The 19,111-nt window shown below is 31.5% G+C and overlaps 3 protein-coding genes across 3 annotated transcripts; 2 read left to right on the top strand and 1 right to left on the bottom strand.

The window, feature by feature from the left end:
* Positions 1-1,127: 1,127 nt before the first annotated feature.
* Positions 1,128-3,529, bottom strand: LOC125057712 (mitochondrial import inner membrane translocase subunit Tim17-B). Its single transcript, XM_047661545.1, has 4 exons — positions 3,370-3,529; positions 3,101-3,273; positions 2,270-2,447; positions 1,128-1,800 (listed from the first exon to the last, which is right to left on the bottom strand). Exons 2-4 carry the CDS (start codon positions 3,242-3,244, stop codon positions 1,628-1,630), a joined length of 495 nt encoding a protein of 164 aa, XP_047517501.1. The 5' UTR covers positions 3,245-3,273; positions 3,370-3,529; the 3' UTR covers positions 1,128-1,627.
* A 970-nt stretch (positions 3,530-4,499) lies between these two features.
* On the top strand, positions 4,500-6,194 carry LOC125057742 (trafficking protein particle complex subunit 1). The gene is made up of 2 exons (XM_047661610.1): positions 4,500-4,743; positions 4,873-6,194. Exons 1-2 carry the CDS (start codon positions 4,645-4,647, stop codon positions 5,209-5,211), a joined length of 438 nt encoding a protein of 145 aa, XP_047517566.1. The 5' UTR covers positions 4,500-4,644; the 3' UTR covers positions 5,212-6,194.
* Positions 6,195-7,541: 1,347 nt separating this feature from the next.
* On the top strand, positions 7,542-17,595 carry LOC125057741 (centrobin). The gene is made up of 9 exons (XM_047661609.1): positions 7,542-9,012; positions 9,900-10,133; positions 10,868-11,122; positions 11,650-11,853; positions 13,322-13,548; positions 14,042-14,144; positions 15,041-15,179; positions 16,225-16,388; positions 16,974-17,595. Exons 1-9 carry the CDS (start codon positions 7,831-7,833, stop codon positions 17,139-17,141), a joined length of 2,676 nt encoding a protein of 891 aa, XP_047517565.1. The 5' UTR covers positions 7,542-7,830; the 3' UTR covers positions 17,142-17,595.
* The last annotated feature ends 1,516 nt before the right edge of the window (positions 17,596-19,111 follow it).

Genomic DNA, 19,111 nt, shown 5'->3' with positions numbered 1-19,111 from the left:
ATTAACAAAAATCAGCAAATATATACCAAAACACTAAATAGTTTTGTTTATTAGTATCCATTTAGTTGTATTTACCTATACCAATGAAAATGAAAATCGGATTAGAGCTCATACATAGTATGAAATAGTTATAAGAATTGTAATTTAATTATTAAGTTTAATCCATTAAAAAAATTACTATTATGGAAATCACTTTCTGTTAATTTAAACTAGCATATAGGCACAGAACTTGCCGTGGCTTGTTAATTTTTCTTAGTTCCATAAATTTAATGGTAATCTTTAAGGATTCAATCAACTAATATTTAATTGCAGAAGTTTAATTTAAGTGCAGAAGTGAATATGCTAGTATATATAAAAAAAAGTAGACAATCTTAAAACAAATGTCCATTTCCATCAACACCATAACACTTAGAGAAAAATAAGTGTAAAATAACTATAAATATTATAAAGTATTTAATTACAATTTAATCTCTTTGACATCAAACTACCAAAAACATTACAATTAATCTACTTTGGTTAATTACTCTCAAAGGTGGAATAGAGACTCATTAGGCAGAGCCATATTTTGGTTTTTGGTATGCTCAAAGAAATCTGATTTTAAGATGTACATACAAGCAGTGGAATTAGACATGTTTGTTTAAATAATTTATAACATACAATTTTACTTATCTGATGTGAATGTACAGCTCTTGTGACAATTATGTCAATATTTTCATCAATTTTTATATCAATCAGAATGCATTGTTGAAATGATATATTGTTTAGTACTTTTCATGTTCCCAAACACTTGTTATGTATTCTTGTTACATATAATGTAAGCAGTACCACACTTTGTAACAACTCATTTAATTGTTCATGCTAATAATGTATCATCAAATTAAATTCTTCGTAATGATTAGTAATTTGATATGATTAGCTTTGGATAACTCAACTTATCATAGAAATTGTGATATATATTTATAACATAGATTGATATGGTGATAGTATAGATTAATTATTGTAATTGTCCATGAAGGATTCACAAACTAAAAACAAGTGAAAAAGAATAAGTTTCACTGTCAATTTACTCCTATGGGGTTTTAAAGTATTAAAAAAATAATAAGTCAAGAATTAAGATAAAACAACTATTGGTATTTTAATTTTATATTTACCTAAGTATCATCTCATATTTCTAAATCCAAATAATAAATATAAACAACATGAAAATTAATAAGCTTGTAATATTAAGACTGGAAAAGCATAAGTCTCTATACAATCTTTATCAATTTTCGAAACTCAACTACATGGGAACAAATAACTTAGTTGAATTTAGTGTGGATATAAAACTATGAGAATTTATTTATTTGCTAAATAATGGGGGATAGATTTTAGTGAATTTTAAAGTCAGTTATACTAATAACTGATAATATCACAGATGCACACAATTTAAAAAAAAACAGGGACAACAATATTGAACTAATTGGTTAGATAAAAAAGGTGTATTTAAAACCAGAGTACAGTATTTTACTACAAGAATACTTTAAACTTTTTAATCTGGCAAGAAAGATGAAACTATAAAAACAAATCAGATCAACATTTGTACCTGCATACATATTTTGTATTGTATAAGATAAGATATTTGACTAAGTTATTGAAATGAACTTGGGCCTTGACTTTGTCCTAACACAGAAGGGTCTTCAAATATTGGTTGTTGTGGCTTGAACTGTTCAGCTGATATTCTTGTGAACATTATACCAATTCCTTCAATCAATGCAAGAAGAATTCCACCAACTAATGCACTACCTGCCATTGCTGGAACACCTGAATGTAAGTATAAATATTTTTACAATTATGACCAAACAATCAATCATATTTCTATTTGATACTGAAACAAAATATTACCTTGGGTCAATAGAAAGTAGAAGAAAGTAATAATGGGATCACTAACCTACGAGTCAATAAGTTTACCATGTATACACAAGTATCCAAGTTACAAAATAAATTTATAAATACAAAGTTAAATCATGTAAATAATGCTTATATTTTATACACCCTTATATTATATTATTCTGTTTTTAGTGCTCATTTTATAGTTTAAAGCAATTATTGCTTGTTAACTTCTTTACATTCTATGGAAACAAGCTTTATATTTACAACTTTTAGTTAAGTTAACTAAGAAACAGATGAAAGGATAGACTTAACTAAGTTTTTAAGAAATTAATTTTTCATTGAAATTTGCATAGAAACTGAGTTATTTAAAAAGATTATTCTATCATAGCAAAAGTCTTACCATTTCTAGCCGCCAAGATGCCACCAGTAAGAGCCCCACTCATTATAGAATTCCATGGATCCTCCTTTTGTCGTAAATATACCAAAGAGCAATCAATTGTTGAAAACATTCCACCCCAAACAGCAAAGTTGCCACCTACTATAGGTGATCTTTCTTTCATGGCTGCTAAACTTCCCAACTAAAAAAAAGCATGCTAATGAGCAGAGTATGACGTTAATATGTATATATATATATATCAGTATATGAGACACTTGGCTAAAATTTCTATAAATTTTGATAGAACATAGTAAAAATTATTTCTACTTTTTCAAAGTAATATCTTAATATATATATATTTACGTGTCACATTTTTTGTCCACTATGGACTCCTAAACTACCAAACCAATATCAATCAAATCTGCACAGCGTGTGTAGTTTGATCTAACTTAAAAGATAGGATAGCTTACATCTCAATTTATACCTGCAATATTATTTTACTGCTAAATATTTGTTTATTATTTGATAGTCACAATTCTAACAGATGGCGCTGTGTTGAAAGTACCAACATTTCACATAAGCTACAATTTAATGGCATTACCACCAAAAAAGCATGGTGGTCCCCATGACTGGTGTTCTCCTACCATTTACTTTGAATAGTTTACTACTATATAGTCTTTACTCTCTACTACTACTGCTACTAACAAAAACCTTAACCACAGCAACGCTTGGCCGGTCTGCTAGTAACATATAAAAAACAACTATGTAGGAAAGACAAGAGAAATTAAATCACTATATATCAGAAATGTATGTGAACAAACGGTTAAGAAAATAAATAGACATGTTAATATGTACCATTTTCCTACTAAATCCCACAGGAGCATTTCTGAAGCCCTTAATAGAGTGAAATATTCCACCGCCTATCGCGCCCATCAGAAAAGCACCACCAGAATCATCCAGGATCCTCCAAGGACAGGGCTCTCTCGAATATTCATCCATTATTAGGTTCTGTATTTATAGTGTATACACTGAAATAGGGAATATTAATAATGATTTTGTAATACTAACCTTAAAAGTTTAAAGATCAATTTAAAAAAATATATTTTATTAAAGACACTACTTACCTTTATTTTTTTAATATAAACAAAATATTCTCTTTTTATTATCTAGTTTCTCAATGTCACCATTAAAAAAATATTTTTTTAACAAATTTTCACGTTTCCCAACTTAATATTTTATAATGGCACTAGTCACTACTAGTGTCTACTGTCTACTCACTACTGTCTAGTGTCTAGTGTCTCTCAGCTGACAGCTCTCTAATTCATATCTATTCTATTATCTGTAGACTGTATGTTGTCAAAAAAACAAAATATCTTTCGTAAATGTTCACAGATTAGGTATTAGTACTAAGTTATTGTATTATTGGTGATCGGCATACAGTATATTATAAATAGTGGATAATAATATCTATTATGCGTCAGTCATCTATTATGCGTTCATATACAAAAAACGAGTCTCGAATAAAAGTAACGCTCGAAAGTGTCCCGAAACACTATTTCTGTCCCTTTCTATAACAGTATGTCTAAAACAGTATATGTTACAAGCATATATTATTGCAAAATCAACCTTACACGAATTGCTTAAAGTTGTTATTACAACGCAGTGTATACGTACTTAAAGCAATAAAATTTTACGACCGACCGTGGTCGGTAGGACAAGGTGAGTGGAGTCGAACATGAGTTTTTTATTTACAACTATTTAACATAATTTTAAATTTATCCGACTTTTCGGGTGCTTTACAGCGTGCGTGGTCACGGTAACTGAAGACAAAAGGTGTTGGATGTTAAATAGTTGTAAATTTATAATAATACATAACTTTAATCCGGTTAAAAAGTTTTTTATTTAAATTAAAAAAAAATGTTAAATTGGCTACCTCCTGACCTACACTTTATATAGCGTAAATATATTTGTCAAAAACTACACACAAAAAAGTTCAAAAGTACATAAATTTATTTATAAAAAAACACAAATAAATAACATGGACTCCACTAATTAGACGCGAGACTATTTGAAATGAGCGCACAATTAAGAATGTTGCGCTCATTTTTGGAGGACGTTTTTAAGACGTTGATTGTGCATCTTGGGTTTTTTTGTATATCAATGGCATCAGTTATCTTTTTTCTCGATTTCATTGTGAAGAGTCTGTGCCTTTGGTGTGAAGTCTGTGCTATTAGCAAAACATAAATCCAATGATTGGCCTAAAGGTATACCAATTACCAGCCATAAACTCTAAAAAAAATGCATCCACTGAATCTGAAAACATAAATTGGTGTTTCGCGTTAGTCTCAAATTTATACGATTTAAAAATTGATCCCAATCTAACGTAATTAATAGCAGATATGACTATCTATAACATGTATATTTTTGATCGTTATGGAACACTTTTATACTATGGAGAATGGAATAGAACCAAACAATCAGGCATGTCGAGAGAGGAGGTATGCTGACAACGGATTACACTTAAAAATTAAAATTCTTTAAACCAACTCTCCACATATATATCTATATTATAGCTATTTTAACTTTACTGTAGAAAATATTTTACTTAATAAAACATAATTTTTCAGGAAGGAAAACTAATGTATGGAATGTTATTTTCAATAAAGTCATTTGTCACTAAAATTTCTCCTTTAGACCCAAGGGAAGGATTTCTTAACTATAAAACATCCAAATACACCCTGCATTGTTTGGAGACTCCATCAGGAATAAAATTTATTGTAAACACAGATAATCAAGCTCAAGGAATTCGAGAACTGTTGAAAAAGATTTATTCAGATATTTATGTTAAGTATGTAATAAGAAACCCGCTATGTGGTATAGGAGAACCAATTAATAGTGAATTATTTAAGAGTAAGTTAGATTTATTTATCAAACAGGCACCATTGACAGCTGCACGTGCTTCTTAAAATCTATAAATACATTAATTCGATTGTAAGTAAAAATTAATGTAATTTTGTTTTGTGTAAAAATATAAAAGATTGCATAAATATAATTAATATTATTATTGATGTAAATATTGTTATACTTGAAAGTAAGAATGCTGTTCTATTAAAGTAAAAATATCTAAAGAAACTATGAGATGTGCATTGCTGATGTTGTAAAAGTAAATTTTTATTATTCATTCAATTTATGAAAAATACAACTTTAGTAAAATTAAAAATGACTTTTTCTCATAAATTTTAAATGTTTTAAAAAGTATAAGAACTTTTTTGTAGGTATAGATATTATTACTATTGCTTTTATACCATCATTTCACAAAAACCACTTTTAACTTTAATCTGAACATTATTGCAAATGTGGAATTCACAGGGATATGTTCCAATATAATGGAATACCTTATCTTGTTGGTAAATATGTAAGGGTTTGTTTATTTACTTTTTTCAATAGTTGTACTAAGCTAATTAATAATTATAGTAGATATAATTTGTTAATTCTAATGTGATACAGTAATCTAAAAGCTAAAGGTTGTACATATATCAATCAAAGTGCTTAAAAATTAATTGGGTCTGACCAAAAAAAAAGAAAAAACAAAGTTTCAAGAACATAAATTTAATTAAATATGACATGATATTTATAATTTATTTATATTCTTATGTAAAAAAGTACAACAATAAATACTACTAATATTACAAGAGAATATTAAGCTAGTTATAAATAACCAAGAATAATAATATTAACAAATTACAATATCTTGAAGTTGCCACATATAAATTGTAAAATTCAATAATTGTATATCATAATATTTGGATAACCATTAATATCATGCTTAGAATAGATCATAATTCATTTTGGCTCTCTCTTTTGTTCTTAATTAGGAAAAAAATCATTACTTTAAAAAAGTTTATAATAAGTGCTTTTTGCTATTTTGAGTAATAAACCATAATGACTTTTTTTAAAGTTATTTCTAACCTTTACATCTACTTCATATATATAATATATAATTATAGACTACTTTGAAAAATAGACTTAGACAATATTTTTTTTAATTCAGTGTAGATTTGTTAAAATCTTATAAGTTAGAAGAAAATTATAATACTGCAAATTACATAATTATAGATAAGTTTTCTTTAAGGTAACACTAGATCTAGAATGTATGTCCTTAATATTAGTGACACAATTGTACTATTACTTTCTACAATTTACTTACACTTTTTACGTCATTTAAAAAAAATGATCAATTTGTGACAAAAAACCTGTGAATTGGGCTCAGATATCCGCCGACTCTGAGAGTTGAGACTCCAAAAATTACTCCAACCAGAGTCCAGAACTTGCTTAGTTTGAACATTACTATACAGTTTTTTTCTGTCATGTGTACATTCGCGCATATTTATTTAATGTGAGTCTTATGATTGTAATGGATCCGCTGGAATGCAATTGATCCTATTTTGCTTTATGTGATGTGTAGTAATTAATTCGCTCTTGCTTTGTGTGATTTATAGCAATGGATACGCTATGGCTATGTAAAATGAATTAAATAATGGATGCGCTAGTAATATACAATAGATACAATATACATATACATAGATACAATTAAATATGTTTTATATGATTTGTTATTTCGACTGACGTTGTTTTGAAAGAAATGGATGCGCTCTTACTTTCGATATCAGTAATGTTAAAACGATCTAATGAAAACAATGTACTTAATGACGATTATTCTTTCCCAGAACAACAACTTTTCGAGGCTAAAATACAAGTAATACCGGGGTCATCATCTTATCAGCTTTAAGGGTTTAGTCCATTTGCGGGCGAGGACGTCATGCCCTTCAGGCGACTGACCACCCTGCGGCCTGCGACGGGCGACGGCCAAAGCCGCTGTCCTACACTAGTCGCGGAAAAAGTATATTCTAGCCGAGCTACGGTCACCAAAATAGCCCAAAATGAATTTCCTGTTCCTCTTAAGCTGGCTCTTCAGGCCAACAGCGAGGTTCCATTAAAAAATTAAATTGGCTCACTTTTTCATATAGCCGTTACTTATGCTTGAACCTTAAATGTTTGATCAATAAATGTTCAACTAGTGGCTATCTATAATGAATACTTAAAATAGCTGTTTTGCTTTGTATTGTATATTAGTGTTTTGTTTTATACTATATTAGAAGCTCTATGATGTAATCTTGTTTGGTTTTTTAGTACTTATATTGATGAGATTTAGAGCGTTAGAAAATAAAGGTATCTGTGCATTAGTTCATAGGCTACGTTTTCAATTAAAGAATAGATTATAGAAGTAAATATTTATGACGAAATGTCAACAACGGTCAGCGCCAGCGGTTGCTGGTTACTGGTAATGGTTTATGGTTAGCCGGTCAATAACCTCCTAACCTAAGTCAGAACTCAGAACGAATCTCGGTATTCCGAAATTTGGAACAAGAAAACCTGTACTTATTATTTACAAATTGCAATCCTATGACCAATTACTGCCCATGTTATTAACAAGTAATGCTTAGATACTAAATAAACTATTATTATAATATTTTTGTTTATTATGGCTTTAGCTGTACTATTAAGTGTTTTTAAAATATGCTGTAATGAGTGAAACCGACGATACTGACCTTCTTGTTCAAATACCACCAAAATTCTTCCTCGAACAAAGTTCTGACTCAGAAAACTCTTTGCTGGAGTCATCGCGTACAGTCGTACACAAACCGGTTTCATGCACGGCTCATGTTTTAGGAAGACTAGTCAATCAAGTGCATTCTCTTCAGTCTAGGTTGGAAAACTTGGAGCTAGATTCTACCACTACCTTAAGTATCAATTCACTAAGAAGAAAGACGTGGGACTCTGATAGTTTCGAAAAACATAGTATAGATAGAAAATGTTTTACTTTTCCGCGACGTCGACGACGTAAGGTTATTAAAAGCGACAAAGCAAGAAAAAATTCACTGACGAGTCTTGACACTATTGATACTGGAAAAGACACAAACTTAAAATTTGAATACAAAAGGTTCCAACAACCAAATGATACTCAAAGTATGGATGGTGATATAAGCAGTATAGTATCCACTCCAAGTAAGAAGAATGACAAGTTGTTATTAAACGAGATTGACGAATTTCTCACCAAAGTTGAGTCCTATGAAACACCAGAAACTAGAATAAAGCCTGAGAAAACAATTCCTGAAAATGTGATAGGAGCTACTAGTGACTATATGACTAACAAATATGATCTTAAAAATAACATAGATTTGTCATTGAACAGTGAGAGAACAGTTCCTCCTAATATTTTACATAAGTATATATATTTAGTTAAAGGTAATACCAATGATTTATCTACTGCAAAAGGTAAATCACAAGATGCAGCAAATCACTTGGAAAAGCATGAACGGTCACCCACCATTCGTAAACTAAATTTCTCAGACAAGGATATCCAACCAACATCTACTCCAAAACGTTCACAGTCCATAAGTTACTCTGAATTCAAACCATCAACTACCAAAATATATGATAGAGCATCGAAAGTCTTAGAGCATTATAAGTCTCAAAATTACAGCAAGGAATATCAGACATCCACAGAAGATGGTGGTGTAAAGAAAGAAGATTTTAAAATGCCACAATTAAGGCCTTTTGACTATGAAAATAGGGAACGATTGAAGATTCAGTTAGATTCTATTGATACAGATTTATTAAGCTTAAGTGAACTATGGGGAGAGAAAATTGAAAAGGGGGATAGATCAGACAACATCAAGTTAGAAGAAGAACGGTTGAAGCGAGAGGTATGTTTCTTTTATAGTATATAACATCATTCCTGTGAAACCAACAATTAATTTGATTTGAAGGGTTACTAGTACACTTACAATGTGAAATAGTTTGTGAAACAGACAAGGTATTTGTTTCCCAAACTGTTAGTCTACTGTTTTGATTATTATTTACTGTACAGTCCAATAAAATTACAATCAAAACAATATAAAGGTGTATTAAAGGAATTAGCTCTAAGCCAAAAATAAACAAAAATACAAATTCTTTACACCTTTTTCTCGAAGCAGTAGACGAATGCCACAGATCTCTACCTGCTTGGTCCTGACATACCACTCTTGCTCCTCTCTTCATCCACTTTCATGACATTCAACATGCATGCTCTTTGGTTACGGTACTTTTTACTTTTAGTAGGTATGTTCTGGCTTTGGTCCAAGTAGAGGGTAGGTACCAAGGATTTTGGTACCAGGTTCTTCTCAAATTTATGTTTATAAAGAGGTCTATGGCAGCTGAAGCTGAATGCTTCAAAATTCTTCTAGGAGGGATTTCCAAGCAGAAGGATAATTAATACAAAATTAAATTACAGAAATAAAAATATAGTACTTATAGTAAGTACCAAAAACTCTACACTCTCTTCTCTAAAAAGTTTAATGGATATTTACAAGATTTATATGTACAAGAAGAAAGAATAAAAATGTTATTAATATCATAATTAAATCTAAATTAAATCACCAAAAAAGGTTAATAAATTAATAATTTTACTACCAATTTACTAAGCTTTTTTGGTGCTGGTGAAAAATTCTTATTTTGGGATTATGATTAATAGATTTATGTTCTATTTTAATTTTTGTTTTGTGATAGGAAAAATTTAAAAAGACTTCTGTTATTGTACCTTATTTGCTTTCAGCACTGTGAAGCCATGATTCAACAATTGCAAAGAAAAATGTTAGAGCAACAAGAAAAATTGGCTGTTGCTATCAAAGTCGATAAAGCCAAGGATGCTGCAATATCAAAGTTACGTGAATCCTGGTTAAAACTCACATGTAGCCTAGATAAAGCAGAAGAGAGACATCGAAGTGCTCTCGAGAAAATGATGCGGGAAGTAGATAACTTTAAGTTGGTAGCTGAAGATGCTCAGAAGGTATACAAGAACTAATTATTCCTCTCAACTCCATTGCACTCTTTTTACTAAAGTGTGTTTTCATCTCTTCCTCCTTAATTGTATTTACGCTTTGATGAAAAGAGACAAATGAGTATTTTAATTGAAATTGCTCAGTTAGACTAATTTTTTTATGAATTAGGGGAACAGCATGAATACATAGTTTTACTTGTAATATGTAATACAATAAAAATTTAAAAGTATTACATACACTACACAGCCATTGCCATCTAACAAATTTTTTATGAAACTTAAAATGATTGCACTCTTGAAACTAAAAATGATACAGATATTAATTAATTAATAAAAATAAAATAAAAGTGTGCGTGTACTTATGTACGCGCGTAAGAAGTTATACTTCTTTGGCATTATTAAAAATAGATTTTGATTGCATGCAAATAATTAATTACAATAAAATAATCAAAGACTGGAAAAGCAGTCATTATAGTCAATTAAGTTCAGATTACATTTGAAAAATTAAATAATAAATATTTATTATTATTCTCTTACATTAAGTGTAACATAAAATCTATTATTCAAATGTTGTTTTTAAATATGTCCAATGCCGTAGCATCTTCCGTGGGCAACTTCATTCTGTTAATTTTGTGTCACGGTGTGTGCGCATCGTAAAATTTCACTCTCATCAATTTTTCATAACGCGCCTAAAGAAGTATAACTTCAAAAATCAAAATAAGCTAAATGATTGAATTTTTTAGAAAACAAATCATTTTGAATCAGAACTGTACAAAGCTTTGAATTTGGCCCATGACTATCAAGAGAAATGCAAACAACTGTCAGCTGAAAAGAAAGAAATGCAAGAATGCTTAGAGAAAGGACTTGCAAGTAAGGATGAGGTGGTGAAGAACAAAGACAGAGAGATTGATGTGTTTAAGGAGAATTATGAAATGGTAATGAGGCTGAATAAACAGTCTACTGACTGTGTGAAGAATCTTGAAGAGGCGGTAGAAAAGGTAAATATATATTTAATTCCTTATGTGAGGTAGCTTACATATATTTATCACTTTGTTGCATTACAAAATCATGACTAAAGAGAATATTTAAAAACTAAGAGTGCAATGGGCAGTGTATTAAAGCGATCAATTAGGTCTCATGCTGAATTTCAAGCACTATCAAATAATTATTTTAAATAATCTAATCAGATTGTGTTTAGACTGTTAAAGTAGTTGTATAACTCCTAGCTGAACAGGATACTTTAAATAAATTTTTAATTTCACTCTATATTTATATACATACAACAAATAAATGCATTTATGATAAATAATTAAATACTATTACTATATGAAATACTAAATGTTTATAATTCTGATGAGAGTTCCTGCTTCTGCCTATAATTTTGGGGCGTAACTCCGACGATTTAGGTAATTGCTATGCTTATAAAGCAAGAAAGTCTGAGCTAAATGTATAGCCTTGGCTTGGGCAGTAGTTTTATTTAAACTGTTTATTATGTTTTAATTAAATTAATATGAATAAATTTCAGGAAAAACATGAACATGAATTAACAAGGAGTAGACTTAATGAATTGAACCAGAAACTCCAAGCTTTAGAAGAGACTAAAAATTTAATTGAGCAAGAAAGAGATGTTGTAAAAGAAAAAGTTAATGAGGAGAGATCAAGATGCAACATCTTGGAACGACAGCTATGTGATAGTCAAAATCAGCTTAGTGAATTGTTGAGGAAATGTGTAAGTATATTCAGAGGTTTTTTTTTTTTTTTCGTGGGGAAATGCGTTACGCATACCCTCCCGCGGCACGGTTGACCTTGGTGGGGAAAGGTTATGTGGGACTCGCACAACAGTGCATACCCACTAAAACCCCACGGCGCCACCAGCAATCGCCCGGGGCAGGACACGGTAACAGCGTAGCCTTGTCCGCATCCAGCCACGCGATCAGCCGTTAGTATCACGGTCCTCTACGGCCACAAATGATGTGGAATGGACCTTGGCACAGCAAGGGCCTTCCACATCAGACACCACATATTCAGAGGTTCTACAACCAACAGATTGTTGTCATGTTTTTAAGGTTCGAATTCAGAGTAGAGACTTTGATTATTCCCTAATTATGAGGGCCTATTACATTGGCGACTTCTAACCGGGGTCCCTTAAGCGGAAGAGTCTTTATATGCTAATTTATTGTAGTTTTCATTACTTTTCATGTTTGATTTTTACATTTAATTCACTTTTTATACATTTTTCGTTCTTTATTATCTAGTTCTGTTAGTACTAGAGTTGCAAAAATGTAACTCTCATATATTTGTTGCTTCCTTATTCTTAGGCTTGATTGGTACTCATGTGTGTCAAAAACATACTAATTGGATCTTTGTTTAATATATTTTTATTTAGAAGGCTTAAAGAGGAAGTCGGTGATTAGTCTTCATTATTAGCTTGGGATAAACAAAACAACGTTGTTTTGACGATTTGATAAGGCACTATAAAGCATCGTAATTAAACAATACCATCACCCCTGCGATGCGACCCTCAACCCTGACAGAACCACAGCTGTGTACCATTAAACGTTTTTTCTTTGTCCGGATTTATCACTTGCTTGAAGGAAAACATCGTAAGGAAACCGCTGCTCTTAGACTCATAATTCGATGTGTCAGACGCAAAAGGTTGATCACCTACTTGCCTATTAGAAAACGCAATCACGAACATGCTAAGACCAAGGATTGTTGCTTCATTGTTTTTGTTATCAGATATCGTGGCTATTATAAGGGTCTGTTTCACAATGTACGAATAAGTTCTACATAAGTTCCAAATTAGCTATTTATTACTTATTGATAGGATAAACACTATTGTTGCGTTTCACAACTGTCAGATAGCGCTATTCGTCACATAAAGTCCATCATAAGGTGTGAGTCCGATGAAGTGTCAAATAGCACAATTTATCTGCCAAATAATTTATGTGTTGCATAGCTATTTGGTACTTTATCCATACATTGTGAAACCGACCCTAAGAGATTAAAGAGTGGCGGAGAGTTTATTGCCAGTTCTTCTCGTCCGTTCTACGCCCTTGATTTGAGAACTGGCAGTAAATGTAAAATTAGAAGCATTTCTTATATGTTTATTTTTTGACGTTCATAAGTGTACATTGAATACCTATATGAATAAATGATTTTGAATTTTACTAAATATATTAAAAATACCTTTCCAGGATACCCTCGACAACGAGACAAAATCCCTCCGCAAACATTTAGAACTGCAAAAGACAGAGCTAAAGAATCATTACCAGCAGCAGCTGGAAGAAGCCGTTTTAGGCAAATTGCAGGAGTTCCAACGACAGCTGGAAATGGCTGAAAGGGATATGGATAGCGCTGCGAGGAGTAAGGAACATGGAATTGTCGATAGCTTTAATAAACAAATCGCTCGGATAGAAGATCAGTAAGTATATATTGAACATATTCCGGTTAAGAGAGCGTACAAGTATTACGTAACAAATTAGTGGAAAAGAGTCACTAGGTGGTCACGAAACGTTATATTATACTTTACTTACTTATACATGGGTACAGAAAAACGTTACAGCGCGTTACAATGGGGGGGGGGGGGGCAATAACCTCCAAAAATTGCGTGACATAATACTTTTGCATTTATCATATTCTGACCTATGGCCACAGATATTTTTTATATGTTCTAATCCAAAACAGTTGTTATCTTGTAGGGAATCGAATCCGAGAAATTTAGCATGAAAGCGGACGTGTTGTTTTATTTTTACGATCACAGTTACTAATAAAATAGATAATGTATATATTTAATGTAAAACTCCAGATACTTTTTTCTCTTACTCACATTCAATGCCTGGAAGAGATCGCTGGAAAGCGATAAGGCCGCCAGTTGCCCTCATTTTTAAATAAAAGAAAAATACTTTAATTTCCAGACATCGTTTAGAAATAAACGTGCTTGAAGAGAAGCAGCGGGAGGAAATCAAGCTTTGTCGGCTGCAGCTTGCGCAGGCGCATGAGAAGATCGGCTTGCTTGAGGTATAATATTAGATGTATTTCAAATTTAATTAAATGAAAGTTATTTTCAGTTTTATTCAGTCAGTAAATTAACGCAGTTTATTTTAATAATTAAAATAAAATGCGCTTGCATAGACTGTTTCATTTTCAAAGTTAAGAACAACATTTAAAAATTTGTCTTCCTTTTAAAATATCTTAAAAAGTATGCATTCAAACAAACGCTATCATAAATTGTTACATTTTCTTATTTAACAACATTATTTTTGTTTAAAATTTGCCTTCTGTCTAGCTTACAGAAGACGTATTGAAATACTAAGTTTTATAATTTTATCTACACGTCCACTTATAAGAAATCTATGCTATAAAGTATTTTATGAAGTGAGTACATAATTACGAATAATCAATACTATCTATGGAATGATATTATATACCTTTCGACCGTCGTCGTCAGCGATAAATAACTTTCTTGATATTTGACTCAAACATTTTACGTTGTTCCGTTCTATAAAAAAACTATGTTACTTAAGAAGAGTTATTAGTTTTTGGCCATTCTTTCGGATGGCATCATAAAAAAAAATTTACATTTAAATTGGTTCGATTCCCAGACGAGGCAAGTCATTTTTAGCAAAATCTTTGAATGCAGAATTTCTAACTTTTAAAAACATAGTCTTCTTTTAGTAACATACCCTATCTACTATATTTAAGGTACTTTCCCTTCATGGCCCATAATTTTGGGATGCCCGGTAAAAAGATATTGAATATTATTATTATTTATTGATTATTATTATTATTTTTTTATTATATATTTTTTTTCGTTGTTGTATATGGAAAGAATTAATACATTGGACATCTTGGCCCAAGTAAAGTCGATCTAAGGGAGTAAAACGTTAAATCGAATGACGTTGTATTTATTTCAGAGCAAGCTGGACAATTACCGACGTAAACGCGGCGAATTGGCGTCGCAATTGCACGGCGTGATGGAAGCGCAATGGAGACAGGCCTTGAGGATATTGACATTGCCCACTCATAGGGGAGAGTTGGACAGGACTGATGCGAGTATGTTTCTCTTTTTTATGTTTTTGGTCCTGGGCCAGATTTCTGATACTTTTTTCCAAATAGGCAATTAGGTGAGCTTTCTGAAATAGAAACCAGCTGAGATAGAAATCTTAGTCCAAATATTGTAACAAGTGTGCAAATAATCAATCGACGGATTGTGATAGCTATACAAGCTATCCATGGGAAGTCGGATCGGTGTCTGTTGATAGACTTTTGTATGAAAATGACAGTTGACGAAAGCTCGATTCCAACAGTTAATTATTTTAACGGATTTTAACTTACACCAGTTTTTTTAAATAATTAAAAAAGCTTTTAATGTTATTTGTACGGTTTTATTTATTTTATTTGGTTTACATTGACTATCAAATATGAATGAAAACTCTGTAAAATGGAACGACAAAGAGCATTTTATCCGTCGCCAAAAATGGATTGTCTTCGTAGGGTTTGGTTATTGGGATGCAAATAGGAGATCGATCGACTGTCACGGTCTTATCTCAGATTGTTTTCAATCTGAGATTGTGGATTAATTATTGGGTTCGGACGTAAGTGAATAAGTGATTTTGAATTTGAAAACGGTGCCACACATGCGCACAGCCGTGATACGAACTTTCGACCTCAGTTCAGGGTCAATACTGCTCAATGTTATGTCTTTTCCTATATTTCGAGCATCCTTATATATTTCATGTCTTATAGTCTTACAAAACTGAATGGTTAGAAAGACAATTTCCTGTATTAAAGTGTCACCATCATGTCAGTCATCCTGTATCATTAGCTGTCATTAAGCTTATTATAACGATACTAGTGGACCCGACAGACGTTGTCCTGCATGATATTTCAAGCGATTAGTAAAGCAAAGTATGAAAGTACCGACTGCAGCGCCATCTGGCGGGCTGATTTGTGAATCTAAACCATTCCCAGATCCCCTTGAACACACACAAAAAATTTCATCAAAATCGGTCCAGTCGTTTGAGAGAAGTTCAGTGACATACACACTCACAGAAGAATTATTATAACGATATTATTTATATTTGACGAAAAATTTCAGTGTGTACCCCACACCCGCATGAGTATGTCCCACCCAAGATACCCCCGTTAACAATGCCAAGTGAGAAATTACTAAGAGATGACAGACCGCAGGGTCTTTCACACTCGCGGGACCTCAATTTCGAAGATCTTAGCGATACTGAACTACAACATTACGTCAAAATGGTAAGTTCTTTTACAATCAGTTATGTCAAATTAAGCAAAAATAATTTTAAAAAAATATTCTTAATGTCATATATTAATAGGCACTTCATGTTATTAAAATTATATTTGTATTCTACGAGTGAAACAGTATTTATTTTTGATAAATAAACACCATATGTTTTCATAAGACTAATATGAATAAACAGAGCAGTGTTAGCCTAGTGACTTCAGCACGCGGCTCTCATCCCTGAGGTCGTAGATTCGATCCCCGGCTGTGTACCAATGGACTTTCTGTCTATGTGCGCATTTAACATTCGCTCGAGCGGTGAAGGAAAACATCGTAAGGAAACCGACATGTCATAGACCCAAAAAGTCGTGACGTCGTGTGTCAGGCACAAGAGCCTGATCACCTACTTGCCTATAAGGAATGATCATAGAACAGATACAAAAATCTGAGGCTCAGACCTAAAAGGTTGTAGCGCGATTGTAATATGTATCACATAGTTGATGAATATTTGAGATTGATTATTTCACGACAGTTTTATAAACTTTACTTAAAATTTGAAATTTTGAGAATTTAGCGTTTAAAGACTAAATATTTTTCAGCTTCTCACAAAACCACCAAATTTCGACGTGAGTGAACAATCTAGAGATAGACAATTCAATGAACCGCCAACCAGTGATCGCGCTAACCGATCGGATTTAATGGAAAAGATTGACCGACTTGACAAAAAAGATAGAAAACACTCTAACAAACCACCTTGGAAGGCGTAAATAAGTTTATCTACAGTCGAAATATGTCACCTTCAATAATTTTTGTGTATAATAAAATTTGTTAATTTACCTTTCTTTGAAAACATGAAATTCTGTAATCTATCTGCGCTTAATGAAACTGTCTTTTTAAGCGATTTTTTCCAGGCAACCATTAAAAGTAACAGAACGCTATTTTTATATAAACCACTATTCCAAATCCTATCTTAAGAAACGATCTAATAAAATCTAACTAGAGAAATAAACTACACGTTTAATTGATAACCTGGTTAAAAAGTTACTCGTTTTATGTAGTCCTATAAATAAATTTGTATCGTTTAACCTCACGACTCCGCCCATTTCTAATATTATTAATATTTTGTCACGTTTAATATTATATCAAATGTTATATTTTTATGTGTAAGTTAATGCATTCTTTGTATACCTGATGTTTATAATATTAAAGTTTTGATAAATATGACAAATTTTTATTTCGAAATCCAACGAACTTTTAAGCCCCTTATCTTTCTAGTCGTTAGTTGATAAAATATGTTTAGTAGATATTATTGCAGGGTTCTACCATTTGCAATTAAATCAACAACTAGTAAAAGTGGATAATTTTTTATAATACAAATATTAATAAAATAATAAAACTACTAGAAACACTCAAAGCTTGAATTAAAGTAAAAATACTATGGATTTTAAAAGCCGTCAAGTACAGTGGAATCTCTGTAACTCGAATATCAAGGGAAATCGATTTAACGAGTTTTCGACATAAAAAGAACTTCGAGATAACTGAAAGAATTTAACTGCTGAAATTTCGACTTACAGTGGCGCGATTTCTAAGTGTATTTTTAGATTTTTAGAGTCGAATTCAACTTAAGTTTAGTAGTATATATATTTTACATATTAAAACGAATTACATATCTATTAATGAAGTAATCTGGACACTAAAAAAATCCGTTATTTTCTTTTGATTTAAGCTATTTGCAGATTTTTTATCAATTATTTTTTCAAGCTCAAACAATGAACCGAATACATGTTCCTGGATATCATCACATCTTTCAACATAGGATGTTGAATGCAGCCCTTATTTGTTATTGGTGGTTCAAAACTTGCTGGTTCAGTCAAAGTTGCTGGTATGATCAACGTCATTTTCATTATTGACACTTGCACATTCGCCGCAAACAGAAGTTCATGTTCAAGTGAAAATTCTTCTGCCTTTTCGCGTAAGAAAGGCCGAGATACGCTTATGTTTTTGTCCCGACACTGTTTGAACCAGGTGATTAAGCATTCTTCTAAATGAGAAAACTCAGACGACGTCTTTTCATGTCTTAGACAGAAAAAATTACATGTTTTTAGGTGAAGGCTAATCACCTACGTGCCCATTAAAAATTAAAACGATCAAAGAAACGGATACAATCTGAACCTAATACCCATTTTGGGTTGAACTGTAACTGGAATATTGTTACCAAATAGAGCGACTTCATACAAACCCTTAATCTAGAAGTTGATTTTGTAACGATCATTTTAATGCTGTACGTTGTTCACTTAATGCTAAATAACTTATGGCTTAGTAATTTACACTTCGTTGCAAGAAATACAGTACAATTAAAATAAGGACAGCCTTATCGCTTTCAAGCGCTCTCTTCCAGACAACCACTATTTACCTAGAAAAGAGGATCAAACGAATGAAGCTTAGACGCAATAAAAGTCATATAAACATGTTAATATACCCCTTTATTTCAATGAAATGCCAGTTTATACAAATAAAACATTACGATGGCATCACGATCAATACAACTATTTTTACACTTATTTTTATTAATCACAATAATCAGAGGCAAGAACTTACAAATAAAAAAGATAAACTCTTAACAAATATACATATTTTTGATAAATAGGAAAATATACAATTTCGCAATAAAATGCGCCACGAATACATTTTTAATGTTTTCTAAATACATTTAAATATGATTTGATCATGCATAATA

This window comes from Pieris napi, chromosome 17 (genome assembly GCF_905475465.1).
Source record: "Pieris napi chromosome 17, ilPieNapi1.2, whole genome shotgun sequence".
Classification (NCBI taxonomy): Eukaryota; Metazoa; Arthropoda; class Insecta; order Lepidoptera; family Pieridae; genus Pieris; species Pieris napi.
Note: the sequence above shows the minus strand (reverse complement) of the source record. Positions and strands in the feature narration are given on the sequence as shown.

Excerpts from the sequence above, each read along its gene's own strand:
- LOC125057741 (XM_047661609.1), top strand. The coding sequence starts at position 7,831 with ATGAGTGAAACCGACGATACTGACCTTCTTGTTCAAATACCACCAAAA. Across the intron at positions 10,134-10,867 it reads TAGCTGAAGATGCTCAGAAG|AAAACAAATCATTTTGAATC; the intron begins GTATACAAGAAC and ends TGAATTTTTTAG. Across the intron at positions 11,854-13,321 it reads GTGAATTGTTGAGGAAATGT|GATACCCTCGACAACGAGAC; the intron begins GTAAGTATATTC and ends ATACCTTTCCAG.
- LOC125057742 (XM_047661610.1), top strand. The coding sequence starts at position 4,645 with ATGACTATCTATAACATGTATATTTTTGATCGTTATGGAACACTTTTA. Across the intron at positions 4,744-4,872 it reads CAGGCATGTCGAGAGAGGAG|GAAGGAAAACTAATGTATGG; the intron begins GTATGCTGACAA and ends ATAATTTTTCAG.
- LOC125057712 (XM_047661545.1), bottom strand. The coding sequence starts at position 3,244 with ATGGATGAATATTCGAGAGAGCCCTGTCCTTGGAGGATCCTGGATGAT. Across the intron at positions 2,448-3,100 it reads TGGGATTTAGTAGGAAAATG|TTGGGAAGTTTAGCAGCCAT; the intron begins GTACATATTAAC and ends GCTTTTTTTTAG. Across the intron at positions 1,801-2,269 it reads CATCTTGGCGGCTAGAAATG|GTGTTCCAGCAATGGCAGGT; the intron begins GTAAGACTTTTG and ends ACTTACATTCAG.